General features: G+C 39.5%; 2 protein-coding genes across 2 annotated transcripts in view; both read left to right on the top strand.

Annotated features, from left to right (window-relative positions):
- PPP1R42 (protein phosphatase 1 regulatory subunit 42) overlaps nucleotides 1-8420 on the top strand; it is a 47893-nt gene extending 39473 nt beyond the window's left edge. Inside the window, exon 7 of the mRNA XM_031029347.2 lies at nucleotides 8298-8420. Coding sequence (XP_030885207.1) covers nucleotides 8298-8311 — 14 coding nt within the window. The 3' untranslated portion in view covers nucleotides 8312-8420. The remainder of the gene's footprint in view (nucleotides 1-8297) is intronic.
- A 2164-nt stretch (nucleotides 8421-10584) lies between these two features.
- Nucleotides 10585-19226, top strand: TCF24 (transcription factor 24). Its single transcript, XM_081817204.1, has 2 exons — nucleotides 10585-11066; nucleotides 17477-19226. Exons 1-2 carry the CDS (start codon nucleotides 10677-10679, stop codon nucleotides 17588-17590), a joined length of 504 nt encoding a protein of 167 aa, XP_081673330.1. The 5' UTR covers nucleotides 10585-10676; the 3' UTR covers nucleotides 17591-19226.
- The last annotated feature ends 1022 nt before the right edge of the window (nucleotides 19227-20248 follow it).

Here is a 20248-nt window from a genome sequence, read left to right as displayed (position 1 = left end):
CATAGTACAGAAGTATCATTTCATACCTTGCTATAGTTGCTATTATAATAACCATTAATAATTTAAAATGGAAAGCACTCTAGTGGAGGAAGCAAAGAGGGGTAAGGGAAGAAAAGAGAGGTAATTTTTACTGTACTAAACATTTCAGAGATCTATAAACATCATTGCATTTAATCATTATAACCTATGGCAAAGATTATTATTATATCCATTTTGTAGATGAGAAAGCTGAGTTTTAGAAGGATGAAATAACTTGTCTAACGTCACAAAGACAGCAGTGATTAATCAAAATTATTTAACTTCATCAAACAGCTTTGGCTTTTAGTGACGACTCTCGCAATGACTGCCTGAATTGTGCTTGGATATAAGGACAATGATGTCTCCTCTACTTAGAAATTCACTTCAGATTGGTGGGAATTTAGGAAAATCTGCAGATGTGTAAACATGATACTGTAAACAAATAATTTTTATAAATAAAAAGGAATTACAGAGAAAATGGGATAATATAAAAAAAATTTTAAGTATTCTAATAGATTATATGATTTACTATATTGAAAAATAATCTCTAAGGTCAGTTAAAATACAATTGAAATTGAAAGCTGATTAGCTGCAAGAGAAAATTATCTGAGTTTTCCTCAGGAGTACTTAGTTATTCTCCCTTGGCCACTTGTAGAGATCCTTCTCTCTCTCCTCCTACACATTTGCCATCCCCATCCAAACACAATGACACAGTTCTGAGCCTTTCAGGCTTAACATCAGTGACATCTGTGGATACATGTATGTAGCACATGATAACTCTATCCTTAGGTATGTGGCCAACAAATTAACACTATGGTCTTTATACTAAGGCTCTGTTATTACTGCTCAAAAGAAATGGAAAGCATGAATTAAAGTCTAGGAGATATGTTATGTATTTTTAAAATCTACAATATACCTTCAGGTCTTTAGAAGAGCTAAGATGAACCATTTAAAGATACACTTGTATAACCAAATACACTATAAGTGAACAGGAATTCTTAGGAAGATAGTAATTTATGTACTTCCTGACCTTTTACGTATTTTTTTATAGCCTTATAAATTTGGAGCTGTATATTGGGGATTATGACAAGATTTATGCGGATTATGACTTCAGACTTCAAGGATCTTATGATAAAAAATCTTGTCCTAAATATAGCCACATAACTATATAACTCAAATTTGGAAACAAAATCAAATACTTAAACAAAATCCAAAATACTTTTAGCATATACTTCTGTAGTGCTTCTATGGAAACATTGATTTATTCATTTAATAAATATTTATTGGGCACCTTGGATGTACACAAGACTATGCTAGACACTGGAATTAGAGGTGAATAAAACAGTCCCCACTTAAAGGGAAATAACTGCTGGAAAGGGAGGAGGATCTGTCAATAGGGAAATGATGTGGAATGTTAAGTTTCAAAATAAAGGTATGAACACACTCCAAAAACTATACATAACTAATCTACTCCCTAAAGGTTAAACACTCTGAAAAACTAAACTCAGAACAGCAGAATGCAAGTCTGTGATGTTTTATCTGGGATATTAAGTTTTTAATTGGTCTTATTTTGGATCTATTTAACTTTAATTCCATTTCATAAATTATAATTTTGGATTGTCTAATGCTGACATAGTCTATGTTTACAATTTAGTTATTAGTTTCAAAGCAGAACGTTTTTTTTAAAATATATTTTTTAAAGATTTTATTTATTTATTTGAGAGAGAGAGAATGAGAGAGAGCACATGAGAGGGGTTAGGGTCAGAGGGAGAAGCAGACTCCCCGCCGAGCAGGGAGCCCGATGCGGGACTCGATCCAGGGACTCCAGGATCATGACCTGAGCTGAAGGCAGTCGCTTAACCAACTGAGCCACCCAGGCGCCCTCAAAGCAGAACCTTTTATCTTTGTATACTGTAAGTAAATTTGAAACAATGCATCACGTAGTTCCTGTTTATTACCCACAGCTGGGTAAGCCAAAATTAGTCTTTTTCTCTGATATACAGAGATACCTTCCAAATGGAAATGCATCCACAGAAAGCTCCCAAGAATATAATCCTAAAATTATTGAAGATATGGGGTAGGTTCTTTCAAATATTTGTGATTTCTCTTTTTTGGGAAGATGGGACACCCTGTCAACAACACAGAGGAAGAGAGGCCCTCCAACTGTCTCCTTGTTCTTGGGTCTCAATTCTTGACAAAGCACCCCCACCCCGCCCAAAAAAAGTTCATTGTTGGGTCTGCCCAAATAATCACACTGTGATGGAATGACTAGTTCGAGATGGGAGTCACAGAATAGATATACTCACTGAGGTAGGGCAAGTGACTCAGGACAGTCCCAGAAGCAGCAGGTAAAGATGTCTGAATGAGTAGGGATCATATCAAAGGAGCCTGAGGCCTAGTTGATGATAGGTGGTCCACTAATGAATAGATGACTATGCCAAGGGTATCTAGTAGCAGATAGGAGGGACAACCCAGAGCATTACAGAGATAGGCTACTTTCACCACTTCTCCAGACCAAAGGTTCTTAATCTGGTGTCCTTGAAGGAGAAGTTTCATTAGATTCTCAAAGGGGTTTATGATCTAAAAAATTAGTTGAAGAGTCACTATTCTAAACCTTGAGTATATGCATAATGTAGCTCCATATGAATCAGCTCTAAGTTTCCTGATAAGGAGAAAATTGCTTTTTTAGTTTTAAAAAATGATATTGCTTCAATGTAAAGATAAATCATACCAGAAAATAAGTTCATTTATTCATAAAACTAATAGGTACCTGCCATATGCTGGGCAATACTGGATATAAAAACTCAAATGAGATACTCCTGATCTCAAAGGTCTTACAACAAGCTGGTTGGAGAGTCAAATGTGATACAATTATTGTGGAGTGTGATAAATGCTATGAGAATTATAAACCAGATCCTAATACATCCTATAAATTATTCATTCAAGCTTTTCTCATTTATACTCAATATAATTGCTCTATTGATCTTTCCAATCATATCATAGTAGTCATTACAATATAATGAAGGGGGCAACAGCATATTTCATTGAGAAAGTAATCAGAGCCAGTGTACATACTCTAGAATAGATTTCCTTTTTCCCAGAACTGCTTGCTGAAGGCCAGATAAGTTTGTCGTGAGACCCTCTTTGCAGAGTCCAATCAAGGGATGGTGACTCAGCATTCTTTAATGGAGCCAACCTAAAGAAGACCTATGAACAACACTGCTTAACTGTCCTACCCCCATTCCCTGAAGAGTGGCTTAGGCTTGTTGGGATGGAGGCATAAGGGAGAAAGGGTCCTGTGAGCCTGGAAAATGCTTTATTCAGGGAGAGGAAAAAGGATATGGAGTCTGAGCTCATCTCCACTCACCAAAAACAAACAAAAAACACAGAAGCTGCCTGAGAGTTTGCTTAACTGCTTACGTCTGTTGCCATTACCATCAAAACCTGAACCACTCTATCCATAGATCACCCTGGTAGTTTCTTAAAAGATTTACATAATTAGTGTCAATTCCACAACAGTGTTCTTTAGTTTCATTTCTTTGCCAAGCATCTTGAAAGGTCTTGCTAATATGTCATCAAGGAGGAAAGGAAAACAATAAAAAATGAACATAGACTCAGAAAACAGTGTTGGTAAATTCTATACATCACCACACACACACTGTTAGATCAGTTGTGAACTGTGGCACATACTGCATATTCTATAGCCCCAAGCAAAGCTCTAATCACTAGGACTGCACTGACAAAACAGCAAATAAATCATTCTATCCTCATTTCCCTAACTAGGAACACTAAATACAGAGCTAAGTGAGTCTCTACTATGTACTGCAAAGACAGGATGCTCTAAAAGAAGCCGGCAGAATAGAGAGGTTCCTGTGAGAAGGAGATAAGAATGTCCTGCTTTTACCACTGTCCGTGAAGTCAATTATGTTCAATCCCAAGTCTTCAGTTTTATAATGTGAAAAATAAATATTTTAAAAAATTATTTCTTCAGGTAACATTTTTACTGAAGGCATGCCAAAATATCATTTTGGTATCATAAAAGATTTCTTACCAAATGGGAATATCAGTTCTACCTCTCTTTAATAAAAGGTGACCAATATGGAATTTCATTAAGCTCTTGATATAGATTTTTAGGGTGTGCTTATCACTAACATTTTACTAATTTAGCATAAAGCTAGGAGATAATGAGAATAAAGTAGAAGGTCATTAAAGTGTTAAAAAAAAAAATACCCAACCCTCAGGGTGCCTGGGTAGGGCAGTTGGTTAAGCTTCTGACCCTTGATTTCGGCTCAGGTCATGGTCTCAGGGTCATGATCTCAGGATTGTGAGATCCAGGCCCTTGTCGGGCACTGCACTGAGCACAGAGTCTTAAGACTCTCTCCCTTTCCCTCTGCCCCCTCCTCCCCCCCCCAAGCACAAGTGCTCTCTCACTCTCTCAAATAAATAAATCTTAAAAAAAACCCCACAAAGAATAAATTCTAAAAATCTAAAAAGTTGATTAAAGCAACTCCTTCCCTTAATTACTTTAAGGGGAGAATGAGCTAGCATCAACAGACGTGTCTCCTATAGTCTACATTATTGCTCAGAGGTATAAAAGAGCTTAGAGTCTTCTTCCAAAATGATAAAAGTATGTGCCCCATATTCCTTTAAGGTTCTACACATTAGGAGCTGTGCCTGTATCCTATGTGAACACAGTGAAGCAACATCTGTCCAATGACAGGGGAATGTTTTTCACCTCCTTTATAAATGTGTGCAGTCTGTGCTCATGTATATTTATACAAGCCTGCTTTCCCTACAGGGAGGAAAAAGTCAGACTCATTGACGTTGTTTTTGACCCTCAAACTGAACTTGATACTATCGATGTACACTTTAATTAAAGATTAGTTCAAAGCTATTTTTTATTTAACGGCTGATTCTAAACAAATGCCTTCACTGTTCAATTAAAAATAATTTATGTTATTAAAAAGTGTACACATGATTGCTTCTTTCTGTGTTTGTCACAGTAAATACTTCTGACAGATGTTTCCTCTCTTTTCAAACATGCTAGGAGGTGCTTGAGACTTAGTAATTTTAAAATAGACATTAAATGCATTTACATATTTTAAGTAAGATCCACTGAGAATACTGTAGAGCACTGTACACTGAAGAAAGCAAATTGTTACTTGATTATTTATCTTTCAAGCCTAAGCCCTGTCCATAGAGTCAATTCATCTCTTTTGTTACTATAAAAATAACTGTGTAGCTGGGTTAGAATGCCTTAGTTTCAGATACTTTTAAGGAATGTGAATCTCTGGGACCCATAATTCACTGGGAAATGTTCACTGTACATTATAAAATACCTACTATCTTTAGTTAGAATATGGAAGTATTAGGTTTCTTTGAGTTAAAAAGTGAACTTTAAAAACAGTAAAAATAACTTGCTTTCACCACTGCTAAGGTTATGTTTGAACAGTTGTAACAACAGATCTTCTATGTGCCTCAAGAGTTTTTAAAACTTAGGTAATATTTTTAGTTACAAAACTCTGGGATGATCTTATATAAACTCATCTGCAAAGCTCTAAATGCCTTTAATTATGCTGTGTTAAACCTAACCTCAGTCTAATTCATTTCATATGCAAAATAAACTTCTACGTATCAGTAATGGAGATATAATATTAAGACTTTGATTTGCAGTTAGTTGTCAAGGAACCCTTCTGAAATTAGGACACCCTCCTTTAAAAAAAGCAATAGTGGTAAGCAACAAAGGGTTTTTTAAGAACAATCTAAGCTAGGTTTTGTGACTTCTAGTCTCAATTCTGTCAATGGCTTACTCTGTGAACAAGAGTTATGCAAGATCTAATTTTTAAGAATTATGTTATTTACCCCATTTTAAAATGTCTACTTTGATACCTGAATATTCACTACCTTAATTTTTAAGAACAGCAGAACCCTCTAAGATAAGAATATGATCAGACCCATTTTATAGCCGGGGGAAATGAGCATTGGAGAGGCCCAGTCAGAGAGGGGCCCAAAGTCACACAACGGCCATGAGGCAGAGCTGGAACTTGAATTCGGGTCACTGACTCTAAAAGCCAAGCTCTCAACTAATCTGCAAGGGGTCTCAAAAACGCCCTCTGGTATAGGCAGGTAAAATATGTGAGGGAAGAAGGGAGAATGTGATTGAGGTGAACTGAAGAGCATATGTCCACCCACCTAAGGGCATCTGCAGCTACTCCACTCCAAAACATTATAGTCAGGCAGAACTTTCTCAAGTTCTTAAACTTGAGAAATCAGACTAACTGACAAGCAAGATATCTAGATTAAGAAATCAATGGATTTTAAAATATTGGCTCAATTTTTCTTAAAAAATATATATTAAAATGGATAAAAAGAAAAAGAATCTGGTAATGCTAGCAAAGATAAGGAACAACTGGAAATCTTGTGCATTGCTGATGGGAATGCAAAAATAGTACAGCCACTTTGGAAAACAGTCTGACATACTTTTATAAAGTTAAACATGTACTTACCACATCTAACAGTCCCACTGTTAGTCCAAGGTATTTTTCCAAGTGAAATGAAAACCTATATGCACACAAAAATCTATACCCAAACGTGTATAGTGGCTTATTCATAACCACCCAAAACAAAACGACCCAAAGACCTGACACTGGGGAATGGATAAACAAACTGTGGTATATCCATGTAATGGAATACTACTCAGCATTAAAAAGGAATGAACTACTGATACACAAAACAACATGGCAGATCTCAAAGTATTATGCTAGGCTAAAGAAGCCAACTTAAAAGGGTATGTATACATTGTAGGATTCTATGAAGTTCTGGCAAAGCTCAAACTATAGAGACAGAAAACAGATCAGTAAGTTGCCAAGGCCTAGGAGTAGAATGCACAAAGTCACAACGGAATGGAAGGGTGGGATGATGAAATGTGTATCTTTACTGTGGTAGTTTTTATCAAAACTTGCTGAACTATATACTCAAAAGAATGAATTTAACTATGTACATTATACCTTAACTAAACAATAAGGGAAAGAGTTGAAAGATGAAAAAAAAGCACCAATTATATAAAACCTAAGTTTTATTATGTACACACACACACACACACACACATATATAAAACAGCAATATACTTTCTTCCCTGATATGTGTGATTATTTTACATAATGAAGATAGTAAGTTAAGGACAAATTGATAGAGAAAGACACATAATTTTAAGATCTACACCATACTCCACAAAATAAAATCTATTGCACCCTAAAGCCATCTGCTTTCTGGAAGACTAGACAAGAACTCCAAAAAATATACTGTACTATTATGAAAAGAGTGTTTGAATTAATAGGGAGTCAAGTTAAAATATGCCCCTTATTGCAGTAACAGATACAAAAAATGTTTTGCAAATTATGAAGAACTCTACAAATATTAAATAGAGTAGGTATGGTAAAAAGCACAAGGAATTAGGGTCAGTCAGCCTGGCTCGAACCCTGTCTCTGCCACTTACTAGCTGTGTGACCTTGACAAATTGCTTAATCCCACTGAGTCTTATTTTCTCAACCATAAAATGTAAAATCCTCAAAGGGTTTTTGTAGACTAAATGAGAAAATAGTGTTTTTTTGTAAAGCACTTTGCACATATAGTTAAATAAGGTACCTGTTACCAATGTATGTAAGGGTGAAAATTTGAAGATTTTCATCTTCTATTTTTAACTTAATGGCAAATAATGGCTTCTTGCGGGAATAGGACTACTCTAGAATCATGAAAGGATTCGGAGAGGCTGCTCAGAGTGGCAGCAGGTAAGATGAGGTGGCCCAAAGTGGTTGGTATTGTTTCACCAATCTTTTCTTTTGAACCTGACTACCAGGCAATATAAATGTCCACTTTCCAGCCTCTGTTATCAGTGAAGAGCTTCCCTGGTGCCCCCACCTCCACCCCACCTCCTCCGCTTAACAGGAGGCTTTAGCAGGCTAGGCTAGGGTGAGGCATGTGAGATGCCAAGGGTGCAAAAGTTAAGGAGCTCTAGGCATTTGCCTCACCCTGGCCCAGCCAACCTTCCCTCCAAAATTCTTATTTCCACACTTCTCCCAACACATAGATTTTCCACGTTCTTCTCTACTCTGGGGGTGGGGGAAGGAATCTTTCTGCTTCCTTTAAAAGATTCACAGTTTGGTGACTAATCATTAACCTCTACTATTGTTGTATCCTAGAGTCTAGAGTCTGTATGTTTGTTCCCATTTTGGGTAACTTTCATTTTTGAAATATTCCTGTTTTTTTCTCTATTAATACAGGTATCCCTCTTTGAAGGAATCTGAAAGCTTGCTGACAAAAGTGATATACTTGAACTTCACCTTCTCCGAACAAAAGTAAAAGAAAATTTGTAAAAAAAAAGATGAATAAACTCAGCCTTAAGTGATCTGAAACGTATGTTTTTTTACCTTTATACTACCAGGCAGTATCATCTTTTGTAGTTTGTAGCTCTAGGGTATCTCACTATATAAGAAAAACCTTTAAGTGGTTTGATTTGCTTCTTTATGGCATCTGAAACATTGCTTTTCAATTGCTTTTGCCTCATTACATACAATTTACTGAGAAAATAAAGATGTGCTTCCTCATTCATCAAAAGTAATCCTTTTTGAGCCAATGGTATTTTGGTCCATCTTTTTTAAAGTGTAAATCTAATTACAGTTATTGAACGGGAACTGAAGATTATTATTATTCTGATTCACTTATATACCTGAAGTGTAGAATGATATATTAAAATGCAAGTTTTCACCATTACTACGTACTACTTAATAGTTCCAATTTAAAAATCTATTGTACAGAAATTACGTCTCATATATAAGAGCAATTTCATCAATGATATTTTAAATTTGATATTGTCTTGACTCCAAAGATTTTTAAATGTCCTGCTCTTCGAACTGAGGGCATTATTTCAAGGACATACTAACTGCGTTCTAGAAACTATCGTGCGTCCACTGAGACTTCACCTCTGAAGGCCCTGGGCCCAGGACCCGCGGGAGCCACAGGGTTGGGGGCGTCCCGGGCCCAGCGCTTCCCGCTCGGTATCTGAATAGGCCAAGCGGCGCCGAGCCAGCATCAGCTCTCAAAGAGCCTCGGAGAGAGCCCCTCACCGGACAGCTTGCAGGCCACGTTTCCCACGGGCCGCCAAGTGCAAGACATCTCAGGCGAGTTCCCGGCGGGGGGGCGGAGCCAGGACGAATTTTAGGGCCAAAAAACGAAACAAAGCGGGGCCCCGCGTGTGCGACGGAGGCGACCCGCAACGGTCCGCGCCCCCGGGGAAGAAGCGACCGCGATCCCAGGGCCGTTCACTCCGGTTTGGGAACTTCCAAATATCCCCGAAGGCGCACTATCTCCGAGCGGCTATAAACTGGTCACGGAGTACCGAGGTGGAGGGACTACTGCTTCAATTAGGGCAGCATGAAACATTTACCTTGGTGGTAGAATAATAGGTTAGCGCATCGCAGCGACACACTCCACATTTCCTCAGAAAAAAGTCACGCTCGGCAAAACGGCAGGGTTCCCGCCTCAGCCCGGCGCCTGCCTGGGAGGCGCTCGCGCTCAGGCCGGACCCGTGACGGAAAGCCGGCGGCGAGGCGAGGGAACTGGCGAGGCCGCCCAGCGGGCCTTCAACACAGCCGACGCTCGACGTGCTGCGCCTGTAGTCACGCCTCGGGGCGAACCCGGACGGGGCGGGGGGCGGGGCCATAACGACGCCCCGCCCCCTATGGCCCCGCCCCGCCGGGCCATTTGATTAATGAATCTCAGCCCCTGGCAGAGCCCCTCAGGTGGGTGCGGACCTCGGCGGGTCCGGCTGTCCCAGCCCTACATCGAGTCTGGCCCACACACGCCTGGCCACGGGGGCGACCGCATAAAACGCGCGCCCAGCAGGGCCTAGAAGCGGCTGTCGACTTCGGCTGGACAAGGATGGAGTGACCTGTGCGGCCCTGGCCACTCAGACCAAGCTCGACGCTCCTGGTCCGCTATTGCAGCGGAGCGGAGCCCTGCACGGCCGCTCCAGGAAAGGTGAGAACCTCGGTCCGACCCCAGACGCGTCGCTTGGTCCCCAGGTTCGTTAGGATAGCGGGTGCCTAGGTCCAAGGTGAGGTCAGGGGTCCCCTCTCCTCCCGCAGAAATTAGAATGAGCTCCCGCCGTCACCCCCGGGAACCCTGACCTCGGGAACGAATGATGCGAGGGCTGCCCGCGTGGGCAATGAGGACCCTGGCGAGGCCAGGGCTTCCCGCTGCGCCCGCGAGAATGACCTGCCCATCTCTCCCGCGGGGCTAGCGCATAAAGTTCCAGAAGTGCAAACAAGTTCCGAACCGGAGCACCGCTTCCAAGATCTTCTTCCTCGGTAGAATAGCCCTTTCACTTAATTTGTCCCTGAAAAGTAAAGCCGGCACAGTGCCCCTCCTGAGCCTTCTAAGCCCAGGAACTGTCAGGCCTCACAACTCTCCCAAGACGGGGGGAGGTAAACACGCCCCAGGCAAAACGACCTCATCTCTGAGAACGCCCCGAGCCACGTCGATGGCCCGGCCCGGCATGCAGTTGAAGCGAGAGGCCTGCGGTTCCCCGGGTTAAGCCCGACCGGCGCCGGGTCTCACCGCGCCTTGGGTCCTTTGCAGGGCACGCAGCGCGGGAAGCCGCCATGGACCGCGACGGCCCCGCAGGCAGCCCCCTGATCGCTAGCAACGAGACCGCGCCCCCGGTTGCCGCCACCCGCGACTCGAGCCCCGGCAGGGCCGGGCCAGGACCCGCGGGCCCGGGCGGCGGTGCGCGCCCGGGGGGCGGGAGGCCGGCTGCAGCGAACGCTGCGCGGGAGCGAAGCCGCGTGCAGACTCTGCGGCACGCCTTCCTGGAGCTGCAGCGCACGCTGCCGTCGGTGCCGCCGGACACCAAGCTGTCCAAGCTGGACGTGCTGCTGCTGGCCACCACCTACATTGCTCACCTCACCCGCAGCCTGCAAGACGACGCCGAGGCGCCGGCGGACGCTGGGCTGGGCGCCCTGCGCGGCGACGGCTACCTACACCCTGTCAAGGTAGGCAGGCAGGGCGGCCTGCGGAGCTGGGCCGGGGAGCTGGGCACCTTAACCCTCCGGGTCGGCCACCGCTTGAGCAGATGCCGCGGAGCTCTCACTCCTCCCTCGGGGTGAGACGGGGAACGGATCCGGAGAGCGACCTTGGCCCGCAAGGGCACCGGTAGCGAGGTCCCCACTGCAAAAGGCTACTCCGTAACTGTTCCCAGGTAGTGGATTTAAACCCGAAGTGGCTTGGGTCGTAGAGGTGTCCTACTCCACTTACAGGATGCAGCCTGCATGATGCCTTTCCTAGGTGAGAGGTTTCTTGGGAGTGCCTGTTGGGGTTTTTGGCAAGTTCTAGTGATTTTTAGTATCAGATTTACATTTATGAGCCTTTGAGAGTTTTAAATTTACATAATTACATTTCCATCGTGGTTTTTATCAGATGGTTGAAAAGTTTCACGAATTAAAGGGGGTGATGGAATTATCGCCCCTTAAATAATCCAGGAAACCATGTTGAAATTTTTTTGTAAAACTGGTTAAGAACAAAGTGAGACGGTTCTGCCATTCTGCGGAGTAAATTTTCAGTCCGTTTTAATAAAGGTTAATTATCATGGATTAGGCAGTTACCTAGAATGTTAGAAAAACTATAATGTATTTATGTAATTTTCACAATAGAATAGACTGGGGTATGTTAATCAAGCCGATTCCATACTATATTAAAATTCTGTAATGTGCAAAATTAGCCCCTAGAATCCGTTTTGTAGAATTTATTACATTACATGTAGGTAAAATGGTCAGGGTTTTCATTTAGCATGGTGTATACGGTTATGATTTATTACTTATATTGCAGTGTTTAGACTCTGCATTGTCCTTCTTGCCTAGATTTGATTGTTTCAAAATCCAGCATTTATCTGGCTTTCTGTTCAAAATGCATTATTTTCCCTGTATTTTCTAAACCTAAATTTTCAAATTTTTGGTTCTACCATTCTCAAATATTTTGCCACACATATAAATACAAAATCAGGACTTAGCCTTAAGCATATTAGTGTTCAATAAATTATTGAATAACCATCATTGAAATGTAGTAAAGTACACTCTAATATTAACTGAAACTAAAATTCTGTGGTGAGGTTTAACAGTTTACTTTGCAAATATAATCAACATGATGATAGCTGCAAGCTATTTTGAATATAGAAATTTGGACTATCATTTGTTTATAATTATGATAGACCTCATTATATCTTTGTGCTATATAATATTATCTCTGCTGAAAAGTCATTCATTATTAATTAGGGGTTTTGCTCTACAGTCTGCATTAGATTGATATTCAAATATATCATTAATATTAGATTTCTTTTGACTTGACATTTCTCATATACTCTAAAAAAGTTTAACATTAAGTAGACTTTAATACAGAAAGCATCTGTCAAATGCCTCTGTAGGAGATACGATTGAGATAAGAAATCAAATTGTTTTCACCTTTGTTTCTTATAGTATCTTTTTGAATAAATACTGTTAATAATTTTCATGTAAAAATAAGCTTAACAGGAGTTTTTTGTTTTTTGTACTTGATTCAGGCACCAAATGTTTTTGTAGTCTAATAACAACTTTAAGAAAAATTAAATCTCATTTGTCCTCAAATCAATTGTTTTGATTTTAAAAGACAATTCTAGGGATAATGAAACAAGGCCAAAGATTACCTCTTTAAAATGAAATTGATGATGGTTGAACAAGTGACTAGTCTGTTTTAAAATCATTTACTGAGTGTCTACTGTGTGCAAAGCACTGTTAGGAGAGTGGATACAATTAAGAGTAAGACTCAATCCCTGCCCTAAATTAATATATAATAGAGACAAATACAAAAATAAAATAATGTACTGTAAGGGATAATGTTCTGTGTACATAAGAGAGCTATAACCATGTGCTTTTGGAGGTTTAGAGGAAAGATTTCATACGCGTAATTGAAACCACCTGTAACACATTATTTTACGGATATTACCAAATGCTTAAGTATTAAGTCTATCTTTGATAAATCTAATGCAAAAGAAATAAAAATATTCTGATCATACTAATTTTTAGTTAACTAAGGGTGTTGTAACCCATAGTTAAAAAGTGTTCCAAGATGACTTTTTTTTCCTGCCTTACAACATAGTATTACTATGTCTTTGATGATTAAAGATCTGTTAACAAATATTTCAAGGCCATGATTTTGAGTCATCAGTCCTTATTTTCTGTATTGAGATTTAACATTTTTGGGAATTTACATTAAGAGTATCTCAAATGAAACTGGAAGGTTAAAGTGATTGGGATCCTGGGGCATAACCTAAAACAGCAGTTTTCATCCCTTTGGGATGTGAGCAATTTGATTAGCACCAATGTACCAAAGGGCAGTGATCCTTCAAGAGAACAGGGATATATTTCAGATTCTTATATTGGAGAAAAGCACAGATGACTTTATTAATTGCATTATCCCTGGAGAATCACTGTTGATACTATACATATACAATAATTGTAAAAATAAAATACAAAGTTTTGTTATTTTGGGGTCATTTAACTCCAGAATCCAAGAGTGCATTTTTAAGGTTTTCAGGTTCAGTTCGGTTAATCCTATGACCTTGCTAGATTGTTCTAAGCCTCATGAAACATTATGGTTTTAAATAAACTTTATTAGGTAAAATAGAGGTCAAGATTGTGTTAATCTACACAATGTTAAAACATTCCATTGAAAGGTGAAATGTAAAACAGTCAAACTGGCTTTTGTGGCATAATACTAACATGCAGCCTAACCAATATTTCATTTACATTTTATTTCTGACTCTTAAAACTACATATATACATTAAATACAGTTGAATAAAATCATTAGAAGCCTTTTGGAAAATCGAAGTACACAGTTCTTAAAGTTTTATCATTAAGTTTGTGAAAAATGAGGCAAAAATTCACATACACATTTTTTTAAGTTTATTTTATTTTATTTTTTAGTAATCTCTACAGCCAATGTGGGGCTCAAACTCATGACCCTGAGATCAGGAGTCACACACTCCTCCCACTGAGCCAGCTAGGCATCCCAAAAATCCACATATACATTTTTAAGTTTGCTTCATTAATTACTTATGTCCCATCAAGGAACAGATGCCTTCATTTGTCTCCGCATTTGGTTGCATGATTTAGAGTGATTCTCAATACAGCAGGACCCAAGTAGCACATATCAGAAATACCAGGGAGCATTCAGTAGAATGTTTATTTGCTTTTAAATATATTTAATTCATATGGAATATTCAAATTACATCCGAAGTTTAAGCATGAGATTTTTATGCTCATGAATACGAGGCAGGAATTTAAAAGATTGAGAAGCACAGGTTTATAATATGCCAAAAATTCTACACTTGAAATTGATTATTTTAGCCCTACACTATTAACTACAAGTATTAGTCAGCTTGGGCTGCAATAACAAAATACCATAGACGGGAAGGCTTAAAAAACAGAAATTTATTCTCTTACAATTCTGGAGTCTGGAAAGTCTAGGATCAAAGTACAGGCCATTTGAATTCCTGGTGAGAGCTCTCTCCCTATCTTATGGTTGGCCAACTTACTTCTTTCTCAGGAAAAAAAGCTTTCTCTCTTTTTTTTTTTTTTTAAGGTTTTATTTATTTATTTGACAGAGAGAGATAGCAACAACAGGAACACAAGCAGGGGGAATGGGAGAGGGAGAAGCAGGCTTTCTCTTCTTAAAAGACCACTAACCTGGGCTCCTGGGTGGCTCAGTCAGTTAAGTGTCTGCCTTCCACTCAGGTCATGATCCCAGGATCCTCAGAGTACCACGTCCACATCAGTAAGGGCTCCCTACTCTGCAGGGAGTCTGCTTCTCCCTCTAATCCTCCCCCAACTCTCTCTCTCAGTCTCTCTCTCAAATAAATAAGTAAAATCTTAAAAAACAAAAAACAAAAAAACACACCACTAATCCATCATGAGGGACCCACCCTTTTAACCTCATTTAGCTTGAATTACCTCCACAAATACCATCACGTTGGGAGCTAGAGCATCAACATATGATACAAACATTCAGTCCATAGCATTATGGCACAAGGTTCTTCAGTATAATGCAGGACTGGAATCTGATCTAACAATGTCAGCTCCTGACATATCAGAAAAACCCCATACCAGTTTCCAAAACTGGGGTTATCAACCCATGGCAAGAACCCAAGGACAGGACCAGAGATACACCCAGAATGTATAAGAATGCACATCTGTGATTTTATTTTATTTATTTATTTATTTTTTTTTAAAAGATTTTATTTATTTATTTGACACAGAGAGAGACAGCGAGAGAGGGAACACAAGCAGGGGGAGCGGGAGAGGGAGAAGCAGGCTTCCCGCCAAGCAGGGAGCCCAATGCGGGGCTCGATCCCAGGACCCTGAGATCATGACCTGAGCCAAAGGCAGTCGCTTAACCAACTGAGCCACCCAGGCGCCCACATCTGTGATTTTAAAAAAAAACCTGAAATGGATGCAAAAATAAGTAGCACAGTGTTATTACTGTATCAAATATAAAGTACAAGGTTATTTATAGGAAGATTATACAGGAGTAGATCATTTTAAATTCTAAGTAACACAAATTTTATATTTTATCTGTGTTTAAAGTATAGATTTCCAGCCAGAATAATCTGAATTTAGGACCCTAAAATGGACCTGAACTGCATGAGAGCAAACACTTATTATATCTGGAGGCATAAAACTAGGACTCTTGTTGGTTGCAAAGAACAGAGGCTTCCTGGATGGTATCACATGCCTACTTAACTATCCCTTATAGCTACATTTTACAGCTGGAATGCCAGTTTAGGTGATAGTACTGCACTCAGAAGTACAATCTGACTCTACCTTATACTCAACTTCTGCAAAAAGAGGTCCATTCCGATTTAATTGGTGTGGTGTGTGACTTGGCCATCGGTATTTTTTAAAGCTCTCCATGTGATTTTAATATGGAGCTTGGGTTAAGAATCTGAAGTTCTTAGGGTCTTTTACCTTGTTAATAATTGTATCTCTATTTGAGCACTGCAGATTATTTGTCAGGCATTTAAGAACATTTCATGGTGCTGTGTAACCAGCAGTGAGCCTGTGAATGTTCAGTGATAAAAATAGCCTGCTACTTACTGCAGCATTTACTCTCCCAAGAGTGTGGGATCCCATTGCTGACCTTTGGGAGTTGCACTTTATTAGTCTAAAGACTTCTCTTTGTATAAAAGTAGTATTTCTCTGACAAGGACCTTAGAACTAACGTATTATCAGACACCCCTCCCCAAGAAAAATTTCTGAAAAAGTACTACTTATGTAATATGTTTCTTTATCATCATGTCTATTTGGCAATAAGTTATATTATTTTTGAGAGGTTGTCCACTTTTAAGGTGAATTTAGAAAATTCACAATCAGGGGTGCTGGGGGGCTCAGTCGTTAAGCGTCTGCCTTCCGCTCAGGTCATGATCCCAGGGTCCTAGGATCAAGCCCCGCATCGGGCTCCCTGTTCAGTGGGAAGCCTGCTTCTCCCTCTCCCACTCCCCCTGCTTCTGTTCCCTCTCTCGCTGTGTCTCTGTCAAATAAAATCTTAAAAAAAAATTAAAAATAAATAAATAAGATCTTTAAAAAGAAAATTCACAATCAGAATACAAATGCAATAATTACTGAAAGGTTAATGCTGTATGATGCTGCTACATCCAGACATTTATTCTGGATGTTTATTCCACATAACACCAAACATTATAACATTTGCAACTTCGAGATACTGCTTTTAGCTAGATAAAATATTTTTTTAAGATTTTTATTTATTTATTTGATAGACAGAACACAGGGGGAGGGGCAGAGGGAGAGGGACAAGAAGACTCTGTGCTGAGCGCGGAGCCCAACGCGAGGCTCATTCCCGGGACCCTGAGATCATGACCTGAGTGGAAACCAAGAGTTGGGACGCTTAACCAACTGATCCACCAGGCGCCCCGTAGATAAAGTGTAAATAGTTGAGTTAGTCACTTCTCACTGTACTTCTGTGACAAGTGGGAACATATAATATTTACCATGTATAACTTTTTAAAATATCTTTAAATATTTTGTTTTAGATTTAGTTTTAAATTAAAACACTGTTAATAGATATATTTTCCTTTGCTTATCTATATTCAGTCTCCATGATTTCTTAAGGTTCTTGTCCACATGCACCCATATTATTTTATACAGTTATAATCAAAGTCTTGGTATATTTTTACTTTTATTGCTAGCATTAATAAACATTGTTTTATGTTGTTCCTTCAACTTCACCATTATAATTGTTACTAGCTTCATGATATTGCATTTGCTTTGAGGCATTTGGAATTTTTAATATTACTAATACAGACCTGTCTGTCACAGATAATAATTTTTGGATTCTTGTTTAAATATTCTTTTTCAGAAATGGCCCATGCGATCAAGATTATACATCGGTGCTACTGGTCAGTTTCTGAAGCATTCTGTGTCTGGAGAAAAAGCCAATCATGGCAGTACCACAACAGACTCACAGCCTTAGGCTTCTCCCTGATGGGCGCTGGTAGAAAGTGGCGTCCATTGTTTTTAAATAGTAGGAAGTCAGTCTGTATTTATTACATCAGACATAACAAACATCATTCCTGAAAGTTTGCATGTGAATCCATAGTGGGAAGTTCAGATTTATCTGTCTAATCTAAATAAATGTGGAATGAAGTCATCAGTCTTGTATAAAATACACAGCTTATCTATCCGTTGTGAGAGATATTCACTACTGTATAGTGCAAGAAAAACTATTGGAAAAAAGAAAAGCACCCAAATCAAAGAATTGTGTATATATCCAAAGAATGCACACATTTTCTGTAGGGTATCTATTACACCCTGAAAAGCTGATATCTATCAATAATCTTGATAGTTTAAAAAAAATAAGGCACCAATATTCCATTTTTGTGAAAACCAGTTTATGCTTAAGTTGGTCTGAGAAGCCATTTCAATTGGAAGGTGTGAGATCATTTATTCAGTTTTCGCTAAAGATGTGTGAAAAGATTGTTGAGGTATTAGGAAGTTGCAGTAACTTCTACAACTAGTTATTTTTCCCTCTTAGAAAACCTGTTTGGAGTATTAGATGAGTTTGCTGTATTGGACAGGGCTTGGCCACCTTCCTAGATGACTATGAAATATCTTATGTTTCCAAATTGTGGAAGGCTTTGGGAATCCCTGTAGCCCAGTGTAAATAGCAGACGAGTGTCACTGGGCAGCAGGGTTCCTCTCCCTCCTCCCTGGTCCCTCCATATCCGGATGCTCCATCCTCTTTCAGGTCCTGGACTAGATGAGCTGGTACAGTTAGCCACCTTACAGAGAGTCAACCCCTCCCAGTCTCAGCTTTGCCTAAGCTCCTTCTCCCCTTTGTCAGTTGCTGTTCACAATCTACCTACGTGGCCATTATGAAATAGGAGAGAAAACCTGTCTGATTTGGGAATTCTGGCACTGATCTGCACCTTGAGGGGGTCTGAGGACACACAGTGACTACCCTGAGCTCAATCAGGCCAGAGCATATCGCCCTGAATCTGCCCCAGCGTGAACCTACGATTGGGAAGGTCCTCTGCTGTGGGCCTCTCCCCCCACACTGCACACCAGGGGCCCAGGGAGCAGCTGTTCTACCTGATTGTGCCCGTTTCCGGTTTCAACAGGAGCTCGGGGGTCAGAGCCATGAAGGAGAAATGTCTGTCAGGGACCGCACTGAATCCCAAAACAGGTCTCTTGTCATGTCTTTAACTCCCTTTCTTCTCTTTCTCCTCATCTTTACTATTCCTCTTTCCAACTGTAAAGTTCATTTATTTCTCAATAACCGAGTGTTAAAGAAGCTGAATTTGATCCAAGATTAGCAAATAGGAAAGTATATTAATGGACTTGGTTGAACCGATTAATATAGCTGTTGAACCATCATTTTATTTTTCTCCTCACTACGGTTTTCTTCCAACTTTTGCCAATGAAATGAGGTAAAGGACCATTTGAAGGCAAAAACCATCACTCAGTTGATTCAGCTGAACGTGACCATATTTCAGCTCATATCTGATAGCCTGTAATTTTTATTATTTTAATGTGAATACTCCTAGTAATGTGACCAAAGCATGTCTTTAAAAGAAAAGGCATATAATATAAAATTTTCTACATATTAATATGTAGCAAAAATGTCTGTATATTTAAATATTTGTGAATATATTTACCCACTCATATAACATGGAAAGGAATAAAATGTAAAATGAGGTATGAATTCAGCTATTCACTATTATAAGTTATTTCCATAAAAAGTGCTATGACTAATCTTTATCTTAAACATGAAAGCAAAGTTCTTTGAAGTTACCTGAAACTGAACTCTAAATACTACATTTGATAGCAAGAGTTTCAGAAAAATGGTTTTCTTGCTAACAATGATCTATTTGGCTACAGTTGTTAAAGCATTTAATTGGGGGAAAATTATGACTTTTGTTGAATTGTCAGACTTTCTTAAATCATCCTGTTAAATAGTTAAGCTTTGCCTTTGGCAGTATTACTTTTGATTTCTTCTTGTCCACTTACAGAAAAGAAATGTTTTAATGCCAAAGAAGTATATTTCTGTCCTAGGTTTGTTTTTTTTTAATTTTTTTAAAGATTTTTTATTTATTTATCTGAGAGAGAGAATGGGAGACAGAGAGCATGAGAGGCGGAGGATCAGAGGGAGAAGCAGACTCCCCGCTGAGCAGGGAGTCCGATGCGGGACTCGATCCCGGGACTCCAGGATCATGACCTGAGCTGAAGGCAGTTGCTTAACCAACTGAGCCACCCAGGTGCCCCATGTCCTAGGTTTTCATAACACTTCATTAAATTGCTAAATATGTTAACAGCTTTTGGTGCATTGGAAAATCTCAAGGGAGAAATTGCATATTTTCACCCAAAGGTTCAAAGGAGCATCCTGTTTTAATTAATGGTGCACGGTCGAGATAAAGGTATTACTAAAATAAAGCATTAATTTGAAAATTAATTTATCTGTTAAATTTGCATCTGTCTCTGGGCATATTTAACAAAGACTTTAGGTACTTAAGGTACATTTGAAATCTTTCTAGAAGATAGATAACTATTTGGCATTAGCTTCTTCACCATGCTCCCCTTAATGGAATATATATTAGGACTGGGGAGGGGAGGTATATTTGGATCACAGCAT

This window comes from Leptonychotes weddellii, chromosome 4, assembly GCF_054177405.1.
Source record: "Leptonychotes weddellii isolate Sample4059 chromosome 4, ASM5417740v2, whole genome shotgun sequence".
NCBI lineage: Eukaryota > Metazoa > Chordata > Mammalia > Carnivora > Phocidae > Leptonychotes > Leptonychotes weddellii.
This window is presented reverse-complemented; position numbering and strand designations above follow the sequence as displayed.